Source organism: Euprymna scolopes, chromosome 10, assembly GCF_053919585.1.
Source record: "Euprymna scolopes isolate OS-2025 chromosome 10, ASM5391958v1, whole genome shotgun sequence".
Classification (NCBI taxonomy): Eukaryota; Metazoa; Mollusca; class Cephalopoda; order Sepiida; family Sepiolidae; genus Euprymna; species Euprymna scolopes.
In genome coordinates this window covers 20,983,784-21,009,792 of record NC_136491.1, presented here as the reverse complement: position 1 = coordinate 21,009,792, position 26,009 = coordinate 20,983,784, and the positions used below count along the sequence as shown (strand labels likewise).

The window sequence follows — 26,009 nt, the reverse complement described above, 5'->3', positions numbered from 1 at the left end:
TCATACAGTGAATTGAGGTTCTGTAAACAGATAAATGAAACTGGAGCGACACTATCAAACAGAAAAAAGAATAATAAAACATTTAAAGCAAGAACAAAGTCACACTATGGGAATTTTTTTTATTTTTTAGAGAAAATAAAAATACAATGAAACAATTGTTTTATGTAAATTGTATAGGTTACTAAATGTTTTCGATTTTTTATTTCATTTTACTTCAATCGAAGTTCTCAGAAATCAAAAGAACCTCTAACACTGGATCTTTATATGACATACATAAATATTTGAATACTCCATTAAACGTCTGGTTTACCTCTCAAACATTAAGTAAAATGATAATACCATTAATCTTCCTCTCCTCCATTGACCAGTTCTTGTACTTACAGGATTCTAGGATAACGAATTCATCTAGTCTGGTGGAGGCTGTTTAGTTATCTCCCACTGCAAAAACTTAGACACTAGGGTCAGAAAGTGGGATTGAGAAGTTAACGCCCCCGAAGAGGGTCACTCTGACTTGCAAAAAGTGTCTGGAGAAGCCCCGTCAGCATTAACCAGTGAGGGCGCCTCAGGCGATTAGCAATAAACTAACCCCTTCTCAAGCTAGGAGGGTGGATTTCGTAGAACTGCACCGAACTAAACTCCCATGTCAAAATCAACAGGGACCGGATCATTACAGGAATAGTCTAATCTCTTGATTTTAGGGCCCCAAGATAAAAATCCTTAGCCTGGGGAGTATCCAGTTTAGTGTTGTAATTATAAATGGCATCATCTGGAGAATGGTGTACCATTCCTTGTATCAGCTGATGCGGGATAGCTATACAAAGGAAATCTCATTTTGTGCTGCAAATACGGTTATTTTGAAGGGTTTACTTGTAAGTATCCTCGTGCAAGAGTGTTCTGAAAAAAAAAAACTTTGTTGAGAAAGACATTAAACACTTGAGGAGGGTATCTAGTAGGCATTCAATTGACAAGGACTGATGGAAGACAGTGGATATTTATTCAACTTGATCTTTCTTTTGAATCACTGATATGGGACAGTAGCAAAGGGAGAGAAAGAGTGATCAAAATCACTAATTAATATATTTGTCAGCCTCTTTCACTTTATATGTCTACACACTGTATGCCCTCAAATGGATCAATTCCTCACTCTCTCACAATCTCTCTTTAAACCATGTGACATCACATCTGTCTATTACTTTTTGCAATCAAGCAATCCACACCTCATGTTCATTAATTTGATCCTTGCTGACCTTTTATTTCATATCATTCTCAATTATTTTGCATACACATCCAATATCCAACATAATAAATAAACAATTTTAAAAAAATACATCTTACCTTGAAAACACGTGCTGCGACTCGACATTGAAGTTCTGAAACTGGTATGACAGATCCCAATGGTTGGATAAGACCGATGACGGCTAGTGTGTTCTTTTTTCTGTCAGGTGGAAACATATATTTATAAAATTGAACTTTGTTATTTTGGATATCAAACACAGATTTGGGGATGAATGGAAACTTGATTTGATAGCCCGTGGCTAAGACAATCACATCTGCATCCACATAACTTCCATCAACAAAGTAGACACCCTTTTCACTGATCTCTTTGATGTCTGGTTTGATCCGAACACGTCCTGAGATAATCCTGTTTGGCAGATCATCATTGATTGTCGGTTGCTGGTTATTGAAATAATGCTCTGGCTTGACCCCATAAAGATCATGATCAAAACGTTGATTCAATCGATGCTGCATATACCATGCGAGAAACGATGAAGGCAGCAGACGTCCAAATGTTTTCACGGATCTTTTTGTCAAAGACATGTCAAACGGAAATCCCTTTTCAATAATACGGTTCACAATCCAAGCACCTCTCCGAGTGCTAAGGTAAACCTGAAGAGAAATATATTTACAAGATTAATATAAATAACTGGGCTACATAGACAAAATAGAAGTTGAATAGTATGTGCAACATCTTTTATTGAAAATTCTCTCTTTCTCTCTTTCCTCCTCCTACATCCTTTATTCTCTCTCCTCAACCTTCTCTTTATCTCCTCTTGTTATAGAGTCAAGGAAATGAATAGCGCTATTAGTGTGGGATGGCGTTGAGTGCGATGGGGTTCAAAAAGTTAAGAATCATCAAACCCAACAACACTCTGATGTGTTGTGGATGCGTTGGCTTGCAGGTGCATTCAGTCGGAGATCAGTCACACACACCCCATCCCCAAATATAAAAAATAAGGACACACATGCGTTTTCTAGTCAGTTCAAGAGTTCCACAGTTTAGAGTCTAGAGAAATTGAGGAATCGCAGACAGTTCTTGATTCAATCTTGATTCAAGATGAAAAAACGAAAAAAAGGAAAAAAATCTGAATCGATGCAGTGGCCCTGTCTAAGATGTAATGCAAATAAAGACTGTTGACAATGAAATTAGTTCAAAGAAAATGTCATCATTTATATTTATTGCTCCTGGAAAACTCCAAGAAGAAACGATTCTGTTACCAAATATAATGACAATTTTATTGCTCCTTGACAAAAGTCTCTGTTATTTCTCTTCTCCTGCCTCATTTCAGAAATATGATTCTGTAATATTAGTAAAGAGGCCTGCACCATATTGCTGAATGTACATTAAAATTAAAGTATGATGAGAAATGATGTTGATAATGACATTTTATTTGGTTCTAGACAACTCCGAATAGAACCAAAGTTTCATTTAATAAATATAGTAATGTAACCTTTGTTAGGAAACCTTCACATCCATACCAAAAGTATGGTTAAAATCAAAGTATGAAGAGAAATGATGTTGATAATGACAATTATATTGCTTTTGGACAATGGCAACATTACAAAAGTTTATGTCATCTTATTAAATATGTTGCTGGACTTTTAGTAAGGAAACCCTATCAGCACTACCAGAAACATGCTAAAATCAAAGTACCTCTAGAAGTAATGAGGATAATGATTATTAATCCTGAACAACACAAAGTGGAACAAATAGTTTCTATGAATGCGATAATTTTCTTTCCTCTCTTCAACATATCAAGAAGATACGTAATGCTGATAAAGGTAATAGTTCAAAGAGAGTTAATATATCAGTTACCAAAATTAAGGCTGTCATCATATAATTTTTTTTATCCCAGACAATACCGAGTGAAACAAATTGTTCTAATAAATTCTTCCCTCCTCTTTATGACAAAATATGTAATGTCAATAAAGGAAATTTATCATTCATCTTTTTATAATAATGAAATTATAAAAAATTGAAATATTTTTTATAATAATGAAATTATAAAAAATTGAAATATTTTTTATAATAATGAAATTATAAAAAATTGGAACATTTTTTTATAATAATGAAATTATAAAAAATTGAAATATTTTTTATAATAATGAAATTATAAAAAATTGAAATATTTTTTATAATAATGAAATTATAAAAAATTGAAATATTTTTTTATAATAATGAAATTATAAAAAATTGAAATATTTTTATAATAATGAAATTATAAAAAATTGGAACATTTTTTTATAATAATGAAATTATAAAAAATTGAAATATTTTTTATAACAATGAAAATATAAAAATTTGAAATATTTTTTATAATAATGAAATTATAAAAAATTGAAATATTTTTTATAATAATGAAATTATAAAAAATTGAAATATTTTTTTATAATAATGAAATTATAAAGAATTGAAATATTTTTTTATAATAATGAAATTATAAAGAATTGAAATATTTTTTTATAATGAAACTATGAAAACCGGAAATATTTATTATAATAATGAAATTATAAAAATTTTAAATAAAAAATTGAAGAAATATTCTTTTTATGATAATGAAACCATAAAAAACTGAAATATCTTTTTTTTTATGAAACTATGAAAAATTGAAATATTCTTTTTATAATGATGAAACTATAATGGAATATCATTCTTTTTTATAACCACTCTCACTAAACGGCTACTTTAGTTCATAAAATTAAAAAATATTTTAAAAAATTTGAAATAAGCCAAATCAAAAGAAAACAAAAATAATTACAAACCTGCGGACTAACAGCACCAAGTTCAACAGCGATGTCTCCCCCAGAGTTTCCAATTCCAACGACCACAACTCGTTTGTCTTCAAAATTCTTGGGATGTTTATACTGCTGCGAATGCAAAATTTGACCTTTGAACTTTTCTTGTCCCAAAATATGTGGAATATTCGGGAAAACATGGTGGCCTGTACAAACCAAAACGCCATCAAATATTTCAATGTGGGTTTGACCACTGGTCAAATCTTTTGTGTACACCTTCCACTGACCGCTACTTTCAAAATCATCATTTTCTTCAATTTTTAAGACCTGACAAGAAAGAAAATATGATAGTTAAGGAATTGTTTGTTTTTTAAGTAAAAAAAATATCTTAAAAAAATAATAGTAATCTTTCAAGATGTTATGTTTTGATTAATGAGCGATCAACAAATAAAATAAAAGTGTTTATATCAGTTTGATAAGAAAGTTCTTGTGGTTTTAACTTAAATTTAGATGAACATATCTCAGTTCAAACAAAAAGGTATTGATCGAACTAAGCACCATCAGAATCAACACAAAACAAGTGTATTTATGCCAATAATGTAAAAATCTTGTATTTTGGTGACAGTGAAATCACTCAAGGCATATTTGATATTGCTTAGGTTTTTTGAAGCATTTCTCACACAGAAAATTGTTGAGATTCTTGAAAAAGTGATAGTCGGTGGGTGAGAGGTCTTGAGAATATGGCGGATAAGACAGTTTTAGAGCCTGATTCGTTCAACTTCTGCAGGATCAGTTTAGCAACGTGTGATCGGACATTGTCGTGGAAGAGAATTGGGCCTTTGCTGTTGACTAATGCTGGGTGTTGTTGTCGAAGTTTCTGATGCATTTCATCCATTTGTTGACAGTACTTCCCTGCCATAATAGTTTCGCCTCCATTCAAAAAACGGTACTGGATGAAACCGGTTGCAAATCACCAAACAGTCAGCATGACCTTCTTTTGGTGCAACTCGGGCTTTGGGAAATGTCTTGGAGTTTTGTCAGCATCTAACCACTGAGCTGAGAGTCATTGGTTGTTGTAAAGAACCCAGTTTTCATTGCAAGTCACAATATGGTTGAGAAATGCGTTGTTCTTGCTTAAAAGAAGAGAAGATGACATTTCATAACGGCGTTTCTTTTGGTTGTCGTTCAAGTTGTGAGCCACCCATTTATCAGGGTTTTTTTTGTCTTTCCAATCTCTCTTAAGTGATTGAAAATCATTGTATGCGTTATGTCTAATTCAGAAGCAAGTTTTCTAACAGTTATGCATGGATTGGCTCCTGATTGACTTTTGTCGCCGTCATAAAATTTCTTAAACCACCATTGTTCTATGTCGTAAATAGTGGTTTCTGGGCCAAATGCTTCATTGATATCGTGAACTGTTTCAGCAGCTTTACGGCCTAGCTTGAATTGAAATAAGAAAATTATGAAAATTTGCTTTATTCCATGTTGTATTCAACTTTTTCAAAAGAAGACATACTTGTTTTAAAACGATCATAATTTAAACGATTAGGTAAAACAAAAACGTTCTTCAAAATTATATCTAAAGTAAAGGTATTATAACGAAAACTTATTTGAAACTACATCTTTTGAAATTAAAATTTTAAATTCCGCAAGAACTTTCTTCTCAGCCTAATACATGCATGTAGGAATTTTATGATCTTTTATTTCTTTGCATTGTAACTTCTTTTCATAGTCACTGTTTCATGATCACCGTTTACGTCTAATTCAGAAGTAAGTTCCCCAAGTTGTGCATAGATTGGCATTGACTAATGTACGAAATAAGTGATGCAACAGACAGCTAGCTGGTCGTAAAATTTATATTTTAATTCATTAAAAAAAAAAAATTATAAAAAGAAAAAAATTGTGACTTGCATGCCATCAGCCAGAATGGAAACTGAAAGCAAAATTTCTAAGCAATAAATAAAGATAGATTACTGAGAAAGTACCAAGCTGGATACAATTTTCAAATACAGAGGAAAAAAATGAACCACCTAATGTACATGGACGACCTGAAACTTTTTGCAAAGACCGAAAAAGAACTAGAGACACTAATAAACACTACCAGAATCTTCAGCCAGGATATACAAATGAAGTTTGGTATGGAGAGAACAGAAGGCATGGAACTACCCAAGCAAACGGAGATGAGGGCACTAGAGGAACAAGACGCCTATAAATACCTGAGAGTTCTGGAAGCAGATATCATCAAAGTCACAGAAATTAAAGTGAGAATTGGAAAGGAATACCTCAGGAGAACAAGAAAACTTCTAGAAACTAAATTATATAGCAAAAACCTAATAAAAGGTATAAATACATGGGCAGTATCACTAATAAGATACTCAAGACCGTTCATAAGATGGACCAAAGAAGAACTGAGACACCTCGATCAGAAGACCAGGAAATTCATGACCATGCTCAATGCACTACACCCAAAGGACGATGTTGACCGACTCTACGTGAACAGAAAAGGAGGGAGAGGAATAGTTTGTAGAGAAGATTGTGTGAATGAAAAAAAAAAGAATTTGAAAAATACATAACGCAAACCACAGAAAGGATAATCATGACAGCGAGAAACACTGAGAAAATCAACAAAACAGAAAACAGAGAGACAAAGGATAAGACGAGAAAAGAAAAATGGAAAGAAAAACAACTACATGGAAGATACATAAGGATAACAAAAAATGAGAATAACAAAGACACTTGGATATGGATTTAAAAAGGACACATAAACCGAGGAACTGAATCCCTGATAATCGCAGCACAAGATAACCTAATAAGAACTAACCACATCAAAGCAAAGATCAATAAAACACAAGAAAACAGTAAATGCAGACTCTGTGGACTAAGAGACAAAACAATAAACCATATAGTAAATGAATGCAGCAAACTGGCCCAAAAGAAATACAAGAACAGACACGACTAAGTGGTAAGGGCAGTACACTGGGGATTATGCAAACAACCTCACCTTTTAAAAACTTTAACCCCTTAACATTTGTTTTGGGCTTAAATCAAATTAAAATGTTTAATCCATGTCCAAGTAACCTACATCTAAAATTTCAAAGGTTTAGACTCAAAATGGGCGGAGGAGTTTGGTAGAGTTTTCGAAAGTCAAATTGTTGTATGTTGACCCTTTGACAACCAAATTTCTGGCTGAAAACCAATTAAAAAGATTTGCCCAAATCTCAATACCTCTTTTGTCAAATCTCGAGTCTGTAGTCTGAAAATTGACAGAGTAGTTTGGTAGGGAAATGTACACACACATACAGACAATTTCACATTTATAGATATATAGATTGCTTATATGGACTTATGGTCAATGTGAGGTTAAGAAAGAGTATTTTTTTTAACATTCTTGCTTTTTTTTTTGCTAGAAAAATAAAGCATTGTGGGGGGAGTTTGCTAAAATAAACACAAAAAAGAAATTCTACTTATGTTTTATACTATTTTGTGAAGAATTAGGTGATCATTTTATGTTACATATATCTAACCCACCAAAAAATCTATAATTTATTTAAATTTTTTTTCTAGTTATTTCCAATGTGATGATGTTTAATTTAAAAAACAAAAAAATATTTTTATTTTTCCCGTTGACAACGTGGAAGCAAAAGGTAAATGTTTTTTTTACCAACTACATTTTTTTTTTTTTTTTGTTTTTGCTACAAATTTTAATATTATATTTTCGTACTTTTGCAGAGTGGAGACATCAAGAATTTAACGTGATTCCCAAGACAAATTCCGAATTTGGCTGAGATTTGCAGTTATCAAAGCCATTCTAAGTGTAACCTGTTCACTATTTTCAGGATTGTAAAATCTGAAAACAAGCAAATCAATCTCTAAGTGGGAGTGGGGACTAGTGGGTGATAAAAGAAATATAGGGATAGAAAATGAGCAACAATTCTGATCTCCAAAATAAAGTTGCTTTGTTTTAATAAAATACTTTATATTTATATACAATCCAGTTTGGATACTCAACTGGTGTGAATGTTCTGAACTCATTACTCATCTAGACTTGTGTGTAGTTGTGTTGGGCAAAGTCTAAAATAAAAATACCGAGTTTTTCGTTTCACTGAAGGGGGAAAAAATCAGTCATGACAGTTTGGGAGATAAACAAGTTCCTTACATTAGACTTTAATCATAACTAGGGCTATGACAACAGCATATTCTTTTCATTGTTTTGACTCTCGAGTGTGTATCCCTTAATATCTTATATGCTTTTATATAGAGGGATTTGGTTTTCGGTTGATTAACTGTGTATAACTGTGTTGGATATATACTAGAGAGTCCAAACAATGAAAAGAATATGCTGTTGTCATAGCCCTAATAATAACACATCTAACAGTTCCTACATTACGATTTAATCTGCCAGTTGTTAAATAAATCCATAAATAAATCCATATATTTTTGTAAACGTACAAAATGCACTTAGGGGGTCGTGTATATTACAAGCATATATTATTCTATTTTTTTTTAAATATTTTCTTCACAATTTATTGAAAATCGCAAAATACAAGTATTGTGTAGGAACATAATAGTTAACAACGCTCTCTCCCATGTTAAGAATGAGTTTCTAAATCATTACTATTCAGAAAACCATTCTTAACATGGGAAGGGAGGATTTTTTAAAACTATTCTGTGCTTTCCCTTTATCAAAGAATGTTCATGTTTTTTTATTTTTTTTTTATTCAATTTTCACCCCAAACAAGGCACAGTGCCACTTTGAAGCAGGGAGCTACTATTAGGGACTTAATTAGCGGGGTCATTATGAAGGGAGATGAGTAGAAAGATGTTTGTTAACATTACACTTGAACTTCTGCATATCATTGCAGTTGGGAAAGCAGAATCCCGGAAGGGAGTTCCAAAGACCCGCAGTTCTGGGGAAGAAACTATTAGAGTAAAAAGCTTTCTTGTACCTAGGGATCTCTACTGTAAAGGGATGAGACTTAGTAGCTTGTCACTTTCCTACTTATACCCTTAAGTTTGGGTGGTAATATGAAAAATTTGCTAGTCGAACTTAACCTCCCTAAAAATTAAGATTAGCCAGAAATAGGGATCATTTTACATTCAATTAATACATGCAACTAATCACCCCCCCACACACACACACTAAATTCTAAAATAATTTTTTGTGTTTTTAATGTGTTCGTGCATAATCTCTTAAAAAATGTAGTATATCATTTTTGGGGGTGAATTTTGGTACTTTTAAATGTAAATTGCTTTTTTAATTTGACAAAGTTCTAAATTGTTTCCTTTTATTTATTGTATCCAAAAATTTGATAAAACTCAGTGAAATTTTCATCTGTATTTTTAACTTCTGCCAAAACTGAAAAAATACGATAAAACATTTCAGAGACCAGACAACGACAAAAGTGAGAGTGGTTCCAGCAAAATAAAAAGCGAAACTTGTTCTAGCATTATAAATCTCATAATATAAAAAATGATTGAACATTTTAAAAGATTTGATAGTGGAGTAGGAATTGAACTCTAGAATATTTACTTTGTTTACCATAAGTTACTATTTAACAAAAAATTTCATTAAACTTGAGAGTCTAATGGTAAATTTGATATTGGGATTCCTAATCTGTTATCTTGTGGCCCTTGGTCTTATGCTATAAGAATAAACAACCTTCTAATAAATAAATCATCATGTTTGTTGCATTTTATTTTATTGTCAAAAAAAAAAAAAATTTTGAAGAATCGTTTTTAGAATCGGAAAAAGGCTATACTTGTTCTAGTTCTGAAACCCCAAAAAGTTCCGATTTTTCTGATTTCCAATTCTGATTAATCATCCCAGCCAGCACTAGTATGAACACTCTGAAAAACTTAGATTAAGTGATCAGTTTTCCATACAAGTTTAATGCAACATGATTGCTCACTTTTTGACCAGATGGCGTTTTAATTGCATCTAATAATTTTAGTTCTTAGATGTAAATTCTTCATTTTTTTTTTTTTTATTTTTTTTAGGAGGGCAACTGAACTTAAGGTTAATGATAAAATTAAGAGAGGAATTCGGGGGAACTGTTGCCACATAGCCTTAGGGTTTGTGGTAGAGCTAATGAAGTTTTTTTTCAATCCCTCGCCCCCAAAACACACCCACAATTTATCTCACTTAGCTAAAAGAAATCGGTTTATATACTCTTAAAATGTTATTTGGATAAACGATTGGTTCGAATTGGGTTATAAATGTGCATTAGTTTTACATGCAAAACTAATTCCAACTCTAAATTCTGAAATAATGTCTTTTTTTTTCCGACATGTAATTGCCTAAAAAAGAAGAATCATATTTTGAAGGAGTATGATTTAAATTAGGGTACTCATCTACAAATTTATCAATAATTCATTATATATAACACTTTCAAATATTTTTTAAAGTTCTCTAGAGCGCTTTAAAAAAATAAGTAAACTGTAAAATGTATTCTTACAGTTCCTTAGCACAAATATATTTATCTAAAAACAAAATTAATTTCCCCAAAATCATATATAGAAAGCCCATGATTTCAATTTCATAGGGAACGTCTTAAATTCCCAGGTATAAAAACTATAGAAAATAAATTTTAAAATTTGAAAGCTAACATCTTCAATATAGCCCAGGTAACATCTTCAATATAAGCATTGTTTCTTCATCTATTTATCTATATATTAATAGGATAGCAAGTGTGTTATTTATTTTGTTCATCACGCTTACATCCGAGTTACTGTCATTTAATTGTTATGGACTTCCATTTCTTGTAATAAATAATTTTACCAAGAATTTTTTATAAGTTTTGATTTCGGTTTCTATTATAGCTGAAAGAACTCAAGTTATATATATAATTTTTTTTTTTCATAAGTTTTGGTTTTGATTCAAGCTGATGCACTCAAATCATCTGGATATATTTTTCTTATTTTTGAAATCGCAACTTTATAATATATAAACATCGATAGAACATTAACTCTATAATAATATATATGAAATCTGCATGAATTAAAATATCATATTTAAGCATACTTTATGACCGGGCTACGCTTGGCGTCTCTGCTAGCTTAGATAAATATTTTTGCAGTTTTAACAAAAGCGCTACAATAATATCAGAGCGTCTCCATTTACGCTGAACATCTACAGAATGCCAACATCAATATATCACATATGAGTCCCCTGTGGAATTTTCACAGGTCCCAACTAGTATAGCATTAATACAGAAAAATTTCCATTTGGCCCTTTTTGGATTTTTTGTTTCTAAAAGCGTTGTTTCAGGTTTCAATTTGGCCATTTTTGTTTTGGCTTTTTCCCTAAAAAATTTGGCTTCAAACATTTATTATAGTCTGGCGACCCTGTTTGCAATGTTAATGTCACCCACCGATTCTTGCTGTGTAATATCTATGATTAAAAAAAAGCAACAAAAAAAAAAAAACTAATAGTAGATGGTTCTACTTGATAAAATTTCGTAATTTTTGGATATATAGCTATTTTCGAGATGATAATTCAGTAATATTCTTTTTGCATAAAAGGACAAATTAAAAAAAAAAATCCGCTTGAATTAATTCTATAACATTAAAAAATAGCGCAAATTTTTACGACATGACCCAGCGTCGCTTAATCCTTAAAAAATTGTTAAAGTAGACATGTTAAATATATGTGGTGGTCAGTAAAAGAAGGAAGGTCCACAGGTGGAGATAGGTTATCAGCATCTTTATTTTAAGAAGGTTAACACCGGAAAAGGAAGAAACATGACTCCTTAAGGGGAGAGTTCTCAAACCAAAGGGGCATAACTCAGGATGCTAAGTTTACTCTCTTAACACCCCTGCTTAAACTTTACATCCTGATAATTTTAATTTTACACAGTCCATGCGGGTCCTCGCCAGGGGTTTTTTGAAGCAGTCTGCCGTATTTTTGTCAGTAGGCACATAGTTCAGTTCGATTGTACCATTGTTTATTTTGTCCCGTATGTAGTGATATTTTATATCTATGTGTTTTACCCGCTGATTTATGATAGAGTTTTTTGCAATGCAGTTTGCGCTCTGGTTGTCAGAATATATTGTTGCTTCCATTCTTTTGTATTGTTCATATCGTTTATTAATTGCAGTAGATATTGTGCTTCCTGTATGGCTGGTGTTGCCATTGCCGTATATTCAGCTTCACGTGTAGATAGAGCTACAGTAGACTAGTTTTTACTTTTCCAGGCAATAACAGGTCCTTCCTCATTTAGGGAAAAACAATACCCGATGTATTTTTTCTGTCTTCAGAGCTTCCCCAATCAGCATTGGTAAATCCTGTTAACTTCAAGCCGCCTTCATATTTCCTGAAAGATAAACAAAAATTTAAAGTCCCTTTCAGATACCTGAATACATGCTTCACTGCATTCCAGTGTTCAGTTGTAGGAGTTTGGTTGTACTGTGATAATTTATTTACGACCCATGAAATATCGGGTCTGATGCAAGTAGATAAGTAAACCAGACTTTATAGCCTCTCTGTACCTTGTGGAATCAAAGGACTTTGCTTCTTTAGAGAAAGTTAATTTCTGTTCACAGGGTGTTAGTCTAGGTTTGCAGTCTAGCATATTAAAATTTTCTAATACTTTCTCAGTATATGTCCGTTGATTCATTTCTATTTCATTTGGTTTGACTATGAATTTCACACCAAGAAATCTTGAGATTTGACCTAAATCTTCCATGTCAAACTTTTGTTTGAGTAGGGTCTTGACTTCCGTTACTGTGTCTAAGTTATTTGTGGCAATCAAGATATCATCAACCCATACGAGAATAATAATTCTTTTATTTTTATCAACTTTTTCAAACATGCATGGGTCGATAGTGCTTTTATTAAATTTTTCTTGTAGAAGTTCTTTACTCAGTAGATCGTTCCAATTTTTACCGATCTGTTTTAGACTATAGAGTGGTTTAATTTCCAAACAAGCCCGTCATTGCCTGGAGTAATGAATCGTTCGGGTTGTTGGGTGAAAATATTACAGTCTATTTTGGCATTTAAGTATGATGATTCGACATCCATCTGGTGAATTATCAAATCATACTGCACAGCAAATTGCATTAGAATTCGGATGGTGGTCATTTTTGTGGTGGGTGCATATGTTTCATGGTATTCTATGTCTTTTATCTGACTGTACCCCTTGGCAACATATCTAGCTTTGTATTCTTCATTATTTTTGTCATCTTTTTTTATATTATACACCCATTTTCACCCAACTAAATTTTTGTTTTCGGGGAGGGTTGTCAGAGTGAAAATATTGTTTTCCTTTAAGGAATTCATCTCCTTCTCCATTGCTCCCCCCCCCTTCCATTTAGCAGAAATATCCACTTTTCTGAAACTGAGAACCCCCCCCCTCAAAAAAAAAAAAAAATGGTGCCCGCAAAACTCGTCTCTGGAAAACTCGTACACGGAAAACTTGTCCCTTCTTGCTAAGTAGGAAAACTGGTCGCTTATTTATTCGATAAGAGACCAGTTTTCCTATCTAGCAAATGGGTACGAGTTTTCCTAAATTCCAAAAAATTGGTCATTTTTATACATTCGGTCCAACAGGACAATTTTCTAAATTTTCCAAACATCATCCCCTCTCCATGTTAAATATGTGCTACTAAATAATATTTCAGGTTCGCAAGAAAATAAAAATAAAAGGTGAATAAATTATAAGGAGAGAACATTCTAACTCAACACTCATCTTTTAAATTAAAAATTTTCCCCACTCTTTATCTGTGCCTAAATCCAAACGTAGATTCCATGAGCAGAGATTCTTTCTCAGAAGTGCACGACTGTGGAACTCTCTTTCGTTTGCCTGTTTCCCACTTGACGTCAACGTGGATGTCTTCAAGTCCAATATAAACAAATTCCTGACAAACCGCCCCCTTAAGTAAGACACTCTATCAAATCTCCAATACTAATGATTACTACAATACTATCTCATTGATTACTGTACATGCAATAACCCTTATCCCTGAGTGGCCTCCAGGCCTTGATAAGTGGTGACCTCCATGTAAAAAAAAAAAATTACTACTTTTATTGGTTTTCGGGTGTGCTGAAAACGAACATCACATTTAAACTTTCCGCGGACTCCGGGTATTAAGATATCTTGGTAAAAAAAAACGGCAAATAAGTAACAAACAAGATTTTTTTTTTCTGAACAAAAAAATTCGTAAGAAAATTCAATTTTAATAAAACAATTTTAGAATTAAAGCAACATTGAATTTTTATACAATAGAACTGGGTTTTTTTTTTGTTTTTTGGGGTTTTTTTTTTTTTTTTTTTCGAACAAATAAATAATTTAAATGAAATATTGAAGAAAATATAATTTTAATAAAACACTTTTGGAATTATTATAGATTTTTATAGAACAGAATTTTTTTCTGAAATTCTTATGATGAAATATGTGCAAGAAATTCTTATAAAATATGTGCAAAAAATTCTTATAAAATATGTGCAAGAAATTAACTTTTTATGATAAATTATGTGGAAAAAATGTCCTGCGATATTTTGAAGTGAAGAAAAATAAAAATGAAATTCTTATAAAAAAAATGTGAAAAAGTGTTAGTGGTATTCTGTATGAAGCGATGTAACTGTTCGGGCGGAAAAATCGTTGTGAATTTGGTTTACGCAGGCTTGTGTGCAAATTTTATAATACAGGTTTTTATACATCGCAAACTACTTTTTCTGTAAAATTTAAATGAGATTTTCGTCTTCAGCATAGTCGAAAACCCAATTAAGTCACAATTTTATAGAAATTTGTGGATTGTTGGTCGCGGAGAAATACATTTGTTAATAGTGCGCTCAGTACCAGTGGCGCCAAAGCGTGTTTATTTTTGGAACCAAGTGTGCGGATCACAAAACGTTAATGGAAATTTAGGCATTTCCACCCGTTCCACTGTTGACTGGTGATCTTTCTGCCAAAGTATTGAGGTCGAAATCGATGAAACTTTAATCGTTCGACAAAAAAAGTAACTGAGAAAGACTTGCTAGTCAAATTTAGTCTTTTGGAGGGCATTTCCAAACGGAATTTCGTGATCGCTCTGACAGGCCCCAACAAACGGAGAAACGATCATCTACATGTGATATTCGTTTTCAGCATACCCGAAACCAATAAAAGTAATTTTAAAGCTGAGTGTTGAATTTGAATGTTCTTTTATTTTATTTACCACAATTTTTTTTAAATGACGGCTTTTCTAGGTTTTCAACTATGCTGAAGACAAAAATCACACTGAAATTTTGCAGACACAAGTCGTCATCGAGATATAAAGACAAAAAAAATGATCAATTCTTGGGGGGGGGGCAGTGTCAGTCTCAGAAAAGTGGATTTTTGGCGGACCTGTACTATATTGCCCACCCCTTAAAAATCCGCGTTTTTCACCTCTTTTTCTAAGTTTTTTTTTTTTTTTCGACGATTATCATAGATTACAGACTTAAGTATCATCTTAAGAGAAAAAAAATGTTAAACAAAAATACATTTAATGACTAATAAGAGGGGGTTCTAATTACGTGACACGTTGGGAAAGAAATGGACCGTAAGTCAGACAGCAATGAAGTAGAACTTCATAATGAGAAAAAGAACCCCCTTAAAAGTCATTAAATTTGTTTTCAAAAACTTTTTTAGTTTGTTTTTTTTAGTTTTGCAGGCATCATTTTATTTGGGGGGGGGGACATTCTCGGTTTCAGAAAAGTGGATTTTTTCTGCTAGGTGGCGGGGGGGCGCAAATCCCAGAAAGAAAAGTGTTTACTGTTTCTGCTAGGTGGCAGCGTCAGTCATAGGTGAGTAGATTGGTTTATGGCGCGCGCACGCGAGTAACAAAGATGGCCGCCAAAGAATACAGTGCATAATACAACTTTTTATATCTCGATAACTACTTATTTCTGCAAAATTTCAATGCGATTTTCGTGTTACGAGAACAGGTCTCCTGTTCTTGTACGTAAGTAAAAATGAGATAGGATAGTCCAGGAATTCGAACCTGGGAAGCTAGGTTTGGAATTAAGATTCGGGAGTATTCCAATTATTAGTTTTAAAGTAAATAACAGATATGTTTGTTGAAAAGGAATTCGTTGTTTAGAAATGTTATTGTGAAAAAGGAATTTGATGATTCAATTCTGCTTATGAAAATAAAATTAAAATAAGGAATTTGAAAACGAACAATAGCAAATGTTAAACATATTGAAAAATAGGTTAGACCAAAAATAGGTTAGAGAATTCTTGTTGGAGATATGTGTGAACAAGCACGTGAGTTCAGGACACGTTGTTGGGCATGCAATGACGTCATGGCTAAGAGATGAGTTCTCAATATAGTTGGTTAGTGAATCGGAGAGAGGGAGTCGAGGGAGAAAGGGAGAGGGTTGGACAGAGTCGGACAGACAGAGCTGACATTGGTCAGAAGGAATCCACCTTTGGAGGTGAAAGGTTAGAAGTTGAAATCATGTAGGACTTTTAATTCCTTGATGTGAAATCATTGACCGGTCAGGAAATAAAAGAAGCATCATCATTTTGTAACTGCCATCTTGTGTTGTGTCATTCTACAAACAAAGGTATTGTGTCCACTCATCGTAATAATGAACTTGTGCATAAACCCCATCCTTTAAGCAATGTGTTTCTCCGCCATCTAAGAAATGTGTCTCACTTTCTATCAAGATATAATGACTGTTCGTCCTGTGATAAAAGAACTGAAAATTCTCATCTCTAAAATATATGTGCTAAGATATATGTTATAAGAACCACCGATAGTAAAATGTATAAATGTATCTCTATCTATATCTCCCTAATCAAATTGTATTACGTGTCTCTTTAAAAGCAATGTTTTAGTTTATTTATTTACTCGCTGTACCTGCCACGCGTTGCTGTGGCTGGATTTGGTGTAATGGAAAAATCCCCATATTAAGAACGCCTCTAACCTCCCCATATTAAGAATGGCTTTTGGAATGAATACCACAATTCTCCCGATGTTAAGAACTGCTTTAACCTTACAATTGAATAAAAACCATATGATAAAACTTTAATTAAACTTGGAAATACGATATAAAAAAATAGCACAGATCACTCTCTGCATTATCACCAAGAAAAAAAAAACTTTAACCTAAGAATTTATGGTAAAAAATGTAAAACCCCAACAATCGACTAACGTATACTTTCATCAATTTTTTTTTTTTTTTTTTTTGTATAATTTCACGATATCTTATTTGTCAAGATTAAATTTGTTAAAAAATTTAAAAAAAAAAAAGGGATTATTTCAGCACCATAAAAAGTAAAATTTTGGCTTCTTATATGTTTTTAAGGCAGAAGCACAAAATAGTTAGAAAACACCCTCACCTCCTCATTAAGAATGGTTTTTCAAATAATAACCTAATAATAAACTACATAAGTACGGAAAATATCATTTTGTATTGGTCAATGTTTTTCATGCTAAATAAAAAAATGACATGTAATCATTTCCCAACTTTTTCTTGCAGTTTATTTTGTTAATTTGTTAAGCACATGATCACATTTTCAATAAGTATGTTATTATATGTTACGTATGTAAAGGTTGTAAAACATGTAAACAAACAAAAGTATTTTTCGGTGTGCTTAAAACGATTCTGCAGACCGTTTCCATCGCAAAAAAAAGTGGGTGACCCACTTGGTGATAACCTTTTTTCTTTTTTTTTTTTTACACGGTGGTCACCACTTATCAAGGCCCAGGAGCCACTCAGGGATAAGGGTTATTGCAAGTACAGTACGTTAGTGTGGAGATTTAATGAAGTGTTTACTTAAGAGGGCGGTTCATTAAGAATTTGTTAACGTTGGACTTGAAGACATCCAAGTTGTAGTCAGGTGGGAAGCAGGCAGACGGAACAGGGTTCCACAGGCGTGCATTTCTAAGAAAGAACCTGAGAGAGCAGTATTGTTTTGTGTGTTTATTGGCTGATACCCCCTGAACTTTGGGATGATTTTCCATTTCAGAGAAGAAAACATGGAACGAAGTAAAAAAAAAAAAACCGGAAATGATGTATTATATGATTATTTAAAAAAAAAAAAAAGAAAATGGAAAGAAACCTTTTTTGTTTGTTTTTAGTGTATAAATTTTGGGACGTAAATGGTAAATAAGCAACTTAAAAGTAAGCTTAGTGCGTTTCACCCAAATTCCAATCGAGTTTATTTAAATACCGAAGCCGGTGTGCATTCGTAACTGTCTCTTGTGAACGAGCACGAATGGTGTAAATAGGTGGCGATGGAAGGAGGAATTTAATAGAGAAAAGAGTTTACTACTTATCCTAATCGATTTTGGTAGTGAACTCTCACCAGATACAATGTAGAAATCTAGGATCAGCGAGGTAGTGGAGAGATAATATGCCTATAGCACACCTCAGATAATGTGATGCAGTTTGTGCATATTACATTTGGATGTAATGTCCCGATTTTTAATCCTATTAAGGTCAAACTCGGAGGGGAAAAATGACTTCATTTTATATATACAGAGAAGAGAAGAGAAGAAAGAAAAGAAGAACAGATGGAAGAAGAGAAGAAGAAGAAAGAAGAAAGATAAAGAAGAGATTATTTTCTTTTTTTCACTTATTTTAAATAATAATAATAATAATAATAATAATAAAGATTAGCTTCACGCTATCTTGTAATTTCATTGCATCAACACCCCCCTCCCCGTTTCTGCACACAGTATAAAAAATACGGCCGCTAATTCACATAGCGACATAACATGCGGAAAAGTATTTTTGAAATATCGTGAAAACTTGTTACCGGCCTCAATTTTAAATACGATATCCCCAGAATTCAAGTTTTTAAAGGTAGGATGTGTGTTGGTCTACCAGACCACATTTACCAAAAGTTAATTCAATTTGTCGGGTACTCTTGCATAATTTGACTCGAATTCTCGTGAATTCCCGTCAAACATGAATCGGGCAAGACCGGCAATCATCGGTGTCAGCCAAGCGTCATAACAGACACAGATTAATGAAAAACAAAACAAACCGAGGAATAAAATGCAAATAATCAAAAACAACAACAAAAAACTACTTTGAAAAATGAAAATATGTTTATCTATTTTATTTTAGTATTTAATTTAATTTTTTTTTTTTTTTTTTTTTTTTTGCAAAATATTTATCAACAGAAATTTGGGTGCTAGTGCATTTACTGATCCGCGTTATTTTTTAAATCGTATTTTTTAATTTTTTTTTTATTACATTTTCACCCTAAACAAGGCACATTGCCACTTTGGTGTAGGGGGCTACTATCAGGGGAAACAACTACTGGGGTACTATGTAGGGATTTGGGCAGCAAGATGTTGGTTCACGTTGCACTTGAACTTCTGCATGTCAGTACAGTTGGGGAAGCAGTGACCTGGAATGGAATTCCAAAGTCTAGCGGTTCTGGGGAAGAAACTACTGGAGTAGAAAGATCTTTTACATCTAGGGATCTCTACAGTGTGGGGGTGGGATTCTGCAGCTTGTCGGGTCTGTCGAGGGTGTTCACGTCGTGGGGGCACAAGTGCTTGCAGTTCATCAGAGCATTCACCATTAAAATACTTGTAGAACAGGCAGAGGGATGCAACGTTTCGTCGATGGGACAGAGGCTGAAGCTTAGATGCCAGTTTAGGGCCTATCAGATTTGCGACTCTCTTTTGAACCCTGTCAAGGAGCGAGAGACTAGTAGCCGACGCACCAGCCCAAATATGACAGCAATACTCCATACATGGGCGAATGGTTGCCTTATAGAGGTACAGGATACTTTCGAGTGTTAGTAGTTTTCTAGCAAGTTTAATTAAAGTTTTATGGTATATTTTTTATTCAATTGTAAGGTTGAAGTATAGAATGGGTACAAAACACCCTACCCTCCTCATGTTAAGAATGGCTTTTTAAATAATAATGTTATTATTTACGTTTGGATCACTCTCTGCACTAGTACCAAAGTTTGTTTTTTTATTTTTTTTAAGAAAAATTTTTTTAACCGTATAATTGTTAGGTGTAAGTACAAGGTTTTTTTTCTTTTCTTTTTTGTAACCGTATTTTTTTTCTTGTTTTTTTTTTATTTTCAAGACATTTTGTTCATTCAAGTTTTGGGGGGGATGGGGGGTCCACAGAAATTAAAAATACAAATTTTTAAAAAATTTTTCAGTTGTTAATTGTCGGCGGAAGAACTTTCTTGAGATGAGGATATTTCCTTAGGAATCTTTTACTTCAGTCGACTGTTGAACGGTCATCAACGGCAAAGATGGAGGAGATGGGGTAGAGGAGATATTTTTAGGGTTGCCATTTCGAACGCTCATAAATAAATGATTCTTACTGTTGTTGGAATCTCCAACACACATGGTCTTTTTTTAAGCAAACATTTGTGTTTACAATTGTTGCACCTCATTTTTTGGGACAGCAATGTCTTCTCCTGACAATATGATATTGTCTGCATCGATGTTTTCATTTCTTTTTCTAACATGCATAGATTTATTTTTTTGTCTGTCATTTTTATGTTTGGCGAGTTTGAAAATATATTTGTTTGTCAGTTTTTTTGTTGGTTTAATCGCTTTCTTCCAATTCGAATATCATCTGCTTCCATTTAGATAGCGCTTTTTCATTAGCTAGTCAAACTCCCAGAAATTGAATTACAAAAAAAAAAAAAAAAAATAATAATAATAATAATAATAATAATAATGATAATAAATAAATAAATAAATAAATAAAAATAAGTAACTAATCAGAAAATAAAAAGTCCCCCCATCACCTAAAAAATTACTAACAATAAATAAATTACTAACAATAAATAAATAAATAAAATAAAATAAAAAGTCGAGTTAGAGTTTCAACATTTGAACAACGCTCTCGGCGAACTTGGAAGTCTTTAAGTCCAACATAAACAAATTCCTAATAAACCGCCTCCTTAAGTAAAACACTTTAATAATTTTACTACTTTTTTAAATTAACAAATACATATTATGGTACGATTTTTGCAATGTTAAAATTAGATGTTGGTGTGAATATTATAAGCTTTGTTACAGTAAAAACAAAAGTCGCCACAGCTTCAAAAAAAAAAAAGAATCATCTATCGTTGCATTTTCCTTCATTTTCGCAAAAAAAATCTTACCATAACATTTATTTGTTAATTTAAAAAAGTAGTAAAATAAAAAAATAAAAAATATAAAAGGTCAGTGTCAAGTTTCTTTCCAAACTCCTCATAAAACTTTAAAATGACGACTTTAATAGGTTTCGGTGGTGCTGAAAACGAATATCACATTTAAATTTGAGGCAGATAAGTAGTTTTCATGATATGAAGAAATTACTTTTTCAAAAAGTGGGGTATCATTTTCCTATATAAATTTAACGTAAAATGAGCACCCACTTTCTGGCCACCTAGTAATTTCTTCACATCATAAAACAAATTTAACTGATATTCGTTTTCAGCACTCCCCGTGTTTCTTTTATTAAATTGTTAGTGAACGCTGAGTTACGTCCGGTTATTTTAGATAACAAAAAAAAATAAATAAATAAAAAATGACTTTAAAAATTATTTTTTTTTATCTGAGACATAAGTCTCTATTGGATGATATTAACAAGAAAAAAGTTTTAAAAAAGTGAAAATTGTAAAATTTATAAGGTAAGGCTTAAGGCTCAGATTCCCAACGTCCGCCGATTTTTGTAATGTTAAAATTAGATGTTGGTGTCATTAATATTATAAGCTTTCTAACAGTAAAACAAAAAGTCGCCACAGCTTCAAAAAAAAAAAAAAAAAAAAAAAAAAAAAAGAAAAGAAAAAAAAAATCAATCCTTGTGTGATTAAAGAGTTTGTTTGTTAAAATCACAATTTCCTCCTCAACTATCGTTGCATTTTCCTAAAAAATCTTACCATAACATTTATTTGACAATCTCCATTACTAATGATATTATCCCATTGATTACTGTATGCGCAATAACCCTTATCCCCGAGTGGCTTCCGGACCTTGATAAGTGGTGTGGTGATTACCATGTAAAAAAAAAAAAAAAATGAAATTGTTATGTGAAAGTAAATAAATCATATCAATGAATAAAATACAAAAAAATAAAGGCGCTTGTTTAAACAAGATCATTGCTCAGAGGGAGACAACTTCAATTTATTAAGAGATTCGTTCATTTTTTTTCATCTCATAATTTAGGACGCTACTATAACGATATTTTTATTAAATCAAACCATAAAGAAAAAAGCTGCGACGAATTTTTTTTTTTAATATAACAAAGTTGATACCATTAATAATGTGACTATTAAGAGAATCGTTTCTGTTTTCATATCACAATTTACGACGCTAAAACCAACGATATTTGCATTAGATGAAAACATTTGAAAAAGAAAGTTGCGGCAACTTTTTCTATTTTTTTTTCTTTTTAAGTACATTTTTATTAAAAAGTAAATATTATGGTGAGGTTCTATAAAAAAAATTAGTCTTTAAGCTTAAAACACCAAATAATGAAAACATTACAAAAAAAAAAAATGGAATTTTTACGACTACGTTTTTGTTGTTGTTGTTTTTTGTGTTTTTTTTTAAATTAACAAATATATATTATGGTACGATTTTTTTAATGTTAAAATTAGATGTTGGTGTTAATATTATAAGCTTTGTTACAGTAAAAACAAAAGTCGCCACAGCTTAAAAAAAAAAAATTCACCCTTGTTTTATTAAAGAGTTTGTTTGTTAAAATCACAATTTCCTCCTCAACTATCGTTGCATTTTCCTTCATTTTCGCAAAAAAAATCTTACCATAACATTTATGTGTTAATTAAAAAAAAAAAAAAGTATTCGTAAAAATTCCATTTCTTTTGTAATGTTTTCATTCTTTGGGTTTTAAGATTAAAGACTAATTTTTTTATAGAACCTCGCCATAATACTTACTTTTTAATAAAAATATAGTTGAAAAAAAAAAAATAGAAAAACTTGCCGCAACTTTCTTTTTCAAATATTTTCATCTAATGAAAATATCGCTGGTTTTAGCGTCGTAAATTGTGAAAAGAAAACAGAAACGATTCTCTTGATAGTCGCATAAAGACTACGTTTTTTTTGTTTGTTTTGTTTTTTTTTTTTTGTATTATTAATGTTATCAACTTCGTTGTATTAAAAAAAACGCCGCAGTTTTTTTTTTTTTTTAATGTTTTGACTTAATAAAAATATTGTTGGTAATAAAAATATTGTTGGTAATAAAAATATTGTTGGTAATAAAAATATTGTTGGTAATAAAAATATTGTTGGTAATAAAAATATCGTTGGTAATAAAAATATTGTTGGTAATAAAAATATCGTTGGTAATAAAAAATATTGTTGGTAATAAAAATATCGTTGGTAATAAAAATATCGTTGGTAATAAAAATATTGTTGGTAATAAAAATATTGTTGGTAATAAAAATATTGTTGGTAATAAAAATATCGTTGGTAATAAAAATATTGTTGGTAATAAAAATATTGTTGGTAATAAAAATATTGTTGGTAACAAAAATATCGTTGGTAATAAAAATATTGTTGGTAACAAAAATATCGTTGGTAATAAAACTATCGTAAATTAGGAGATGAAAAAATAATTCCTCTACAACTATTGTTACATTTTCATTTTTGTAATGTAGTCGAAATAAAAAAAAAACTGACATGAAAACAAAAACGATTTTCTTAAAAGTAACATAAAGACTACATTTTGTATTACTAATAGTATCAACTTAGTTAAATTAAAAAAAAAATTGTCGCAGCTTTTTTTTTTTATGTTTTGATTTAAAAAAAATATCGTTATAGTAGCGTCCTAAATTATGAGATGAAAAAGTGAACGAATCTCTTAATAAATTGGAGTTGTCTCCCTCTGAACAGTGACCTTTTATAAAAAAAATAAAAAAAGCGTCTTTGTTTACCTCAGTGGAGAATCGAATGTGCTTCAATAAATTAAATTTTTCCGCATAAAGCTCAAAATATTTCACGACGTGTGTATTGTGCATATAAACAGCGAAATCGCCAGGAGGTGGGAAATCACTGTAGGCCATCGTCTCTTTGCTGGTGTTGATGATGGTTGAACGCATCACAGTAGATCGTCCAACTTCATTCTCGTCTTCTGAATATCTCCACAAACCACCGACATAACGACTCTTCTCTAGACAGACAACTCTCAAACCTTCATCGAGACAACATTTAATACCAGGGAGGCCACTAGCACCAGCTCCGATCACAGCAATACTTTTAGAGGCAGACGACGACATGATGTTGGCCACTAAGATGGTCCTTCTGTAGTTTAGGTGGAAAAATAATCTCGAACCCTTTATCACATAAAAAACTAATTTCCCTAATCACCGGTACGTTACCATGGCAATATTATATAAACTTTTTACTTATTTTAAAATGTTTCACGATCTTTTTTTTTCACGATATCTTTTTTCTCTCACTTTTTACTTATTTATTTTAAACAACAATTTTTAATTTTAAACTATTTAATTTTAAACAGAACGTTTCACGATATCTTTAACAGTAAGCACCCTCTTTTAAATAAATCATTAGGTGGAAGCACATAATTGTTACAAAACATCCTCCTATTCCCACTTTAAGAATGGCTTTCAAAATAATATTATTTCAGCACGGTAACAAAAATACATAAGTACCGAACGTTTTATAATTTTAAATGATAATTTGATAATGATAATTTTTTTTACTTGGTTTCCACCTGAACATTTTCCTTTGAAATGTCGACTTCTGTGGGTTTCGGACAGTTTCTGGTTTCTGTATCTACTTCAGGAAAGAGCCTTTAATGTCCAAAGTTCTGATTTTATTGAAGCTGAAAGAAAGATGCACGAAAAACAGTTTGAAAGCCAGACAGCGACACAGAACACACTGATATTGAAGAATATTATGATACAGCAACTGCAGCTCGATCAGAAGAAGAGTTTGAAGCCTCAGCCACCAGCACTACCAGTAATTTGTCACCATTCAACGATGTGTCATCGTGGCAAACTCCTGTGCCTGATATCATCAAAAGAGGGAGCGAGCCATTCCAGAATAAGCAGGTAATAAATCAATGCAGTTATGATCTTGAGTGATACTCTAGAACAAAGATGGCGGCATTAAATGGGCAAAGAATCAATGTAGACCAGATTAGCAGTGATTCAGTCGTGTTAAGATGGAGACTGATAGCGAACTGATTTGAATCCAAAATTCGATATTTTTATAATGAGGTTGGAAGCTTCTCATTGGTTGATTGTCCTAACGTGTAGTTATAAATAAGATCGTCCAAATTTTGGAAGTCATACCCTTCCACACTCATCAAAAACGTTTAAAAACAAAGGACATTAATCCAAGAACCGTTTTTGTACCTTGTTTAATCATTCTTTGAACCTTTGTGGGAAACATTCGTTTTCTAATAAACCCTCTTGTGTAAGATTTTTTGGAAGTCTTGAGGCATTGCACACCTTTTTTTCGCTCTGTCGACCCATCACTGGGGTGTGTTAGTAAAGTATGCAGGTCTTACAGCGAAGATGTTGTCACAACTCGCTGGAGTGCACATGCTGATGCAGTGAAGCCGTTGATACGGAGGTTTAACCAGTTTGTGGAAGTTATTAATACTGTGTGATGTCAAAGGAAACGGTGAGACAAAAGGTGCAGCACACAACTTGTTGCCAGCTTTATATATGTATATATATATATATATATATATATATATACATATATATATATATATATATATATATATATATATATATATATATAAAGCTATATATATATATATATATATATATATATATATATATATATATATATATATATGCGACTTTTCTTATATTGCTTTTTTGTTATTCTTGAGTAAATGTAGATCAGAAGTACATGCATGGACATGGTTGCTACCAAACCAAGGGCTGTCAAGGTCTTTTTAGAAGCGCAGAGTACGAATGTTGTTGACAATACCATCCAGCAAGCACTTACAAAATATATCCATATGACTTGAATCAAAATCGAAACCAAAGTCTATGAAAATATATATATATATATATATATATATATATATATATTGTCAACAACATTCGTAC

General features: G+C 31.9%; 1 protein-coding gene across 1 annotated transcript; it reads right to left on the bottom strand.

Moving 5' to 3' along the window:
- On the bottom strand, positions 1-24,503 carry LOC145286376 (flavin-containing monooxygenase 5-like). The gene is made up of 4 exons (XM_080135306.1): positions 23,853-24,503; positions 4,042-4,341; positions 1,336-1,887; positions 1-51 (listed from the first exon to the last, which is right to left on the bottom strand). The coding sequence occupies exons 1-4, from the start codon at positions 24,192-24,194 to the stop codon at positions 1-3; spliced, it is 1,245 nt and encodes a 414-aa protein (XP_079991432.1). The 5' UTR covers positions 24,195-24,503.
- Positions 24,504-26,009: the final 1,506 nt, after the last annotated feature.

Bases quoted from the DNA above. Each gene is read 5' to 3' on its own strand.
- LOC145286376 (XM_080135306.1), bottom strand. From the start codon at position 24,194: ATGTCGTCGTCTGCCTCTAAAAGTATTGCTGTGATCGGAGCTGGTGCT. The intron at 4,342-23,852 runs GTAAACAAAGAC...CTTTCTTGTCAG, and splicing joins ACATTCGATTCTCCACTGAG to GTCTTAAAAATTGAAGAAAA. The intron at 52-1,335 runs GTAAGATGTATT...TCTGTTTGATAG, and splicing joins TCGCAGCACGTGTTTTCAAG to TGTCGCTCCAGTTTCATTTA.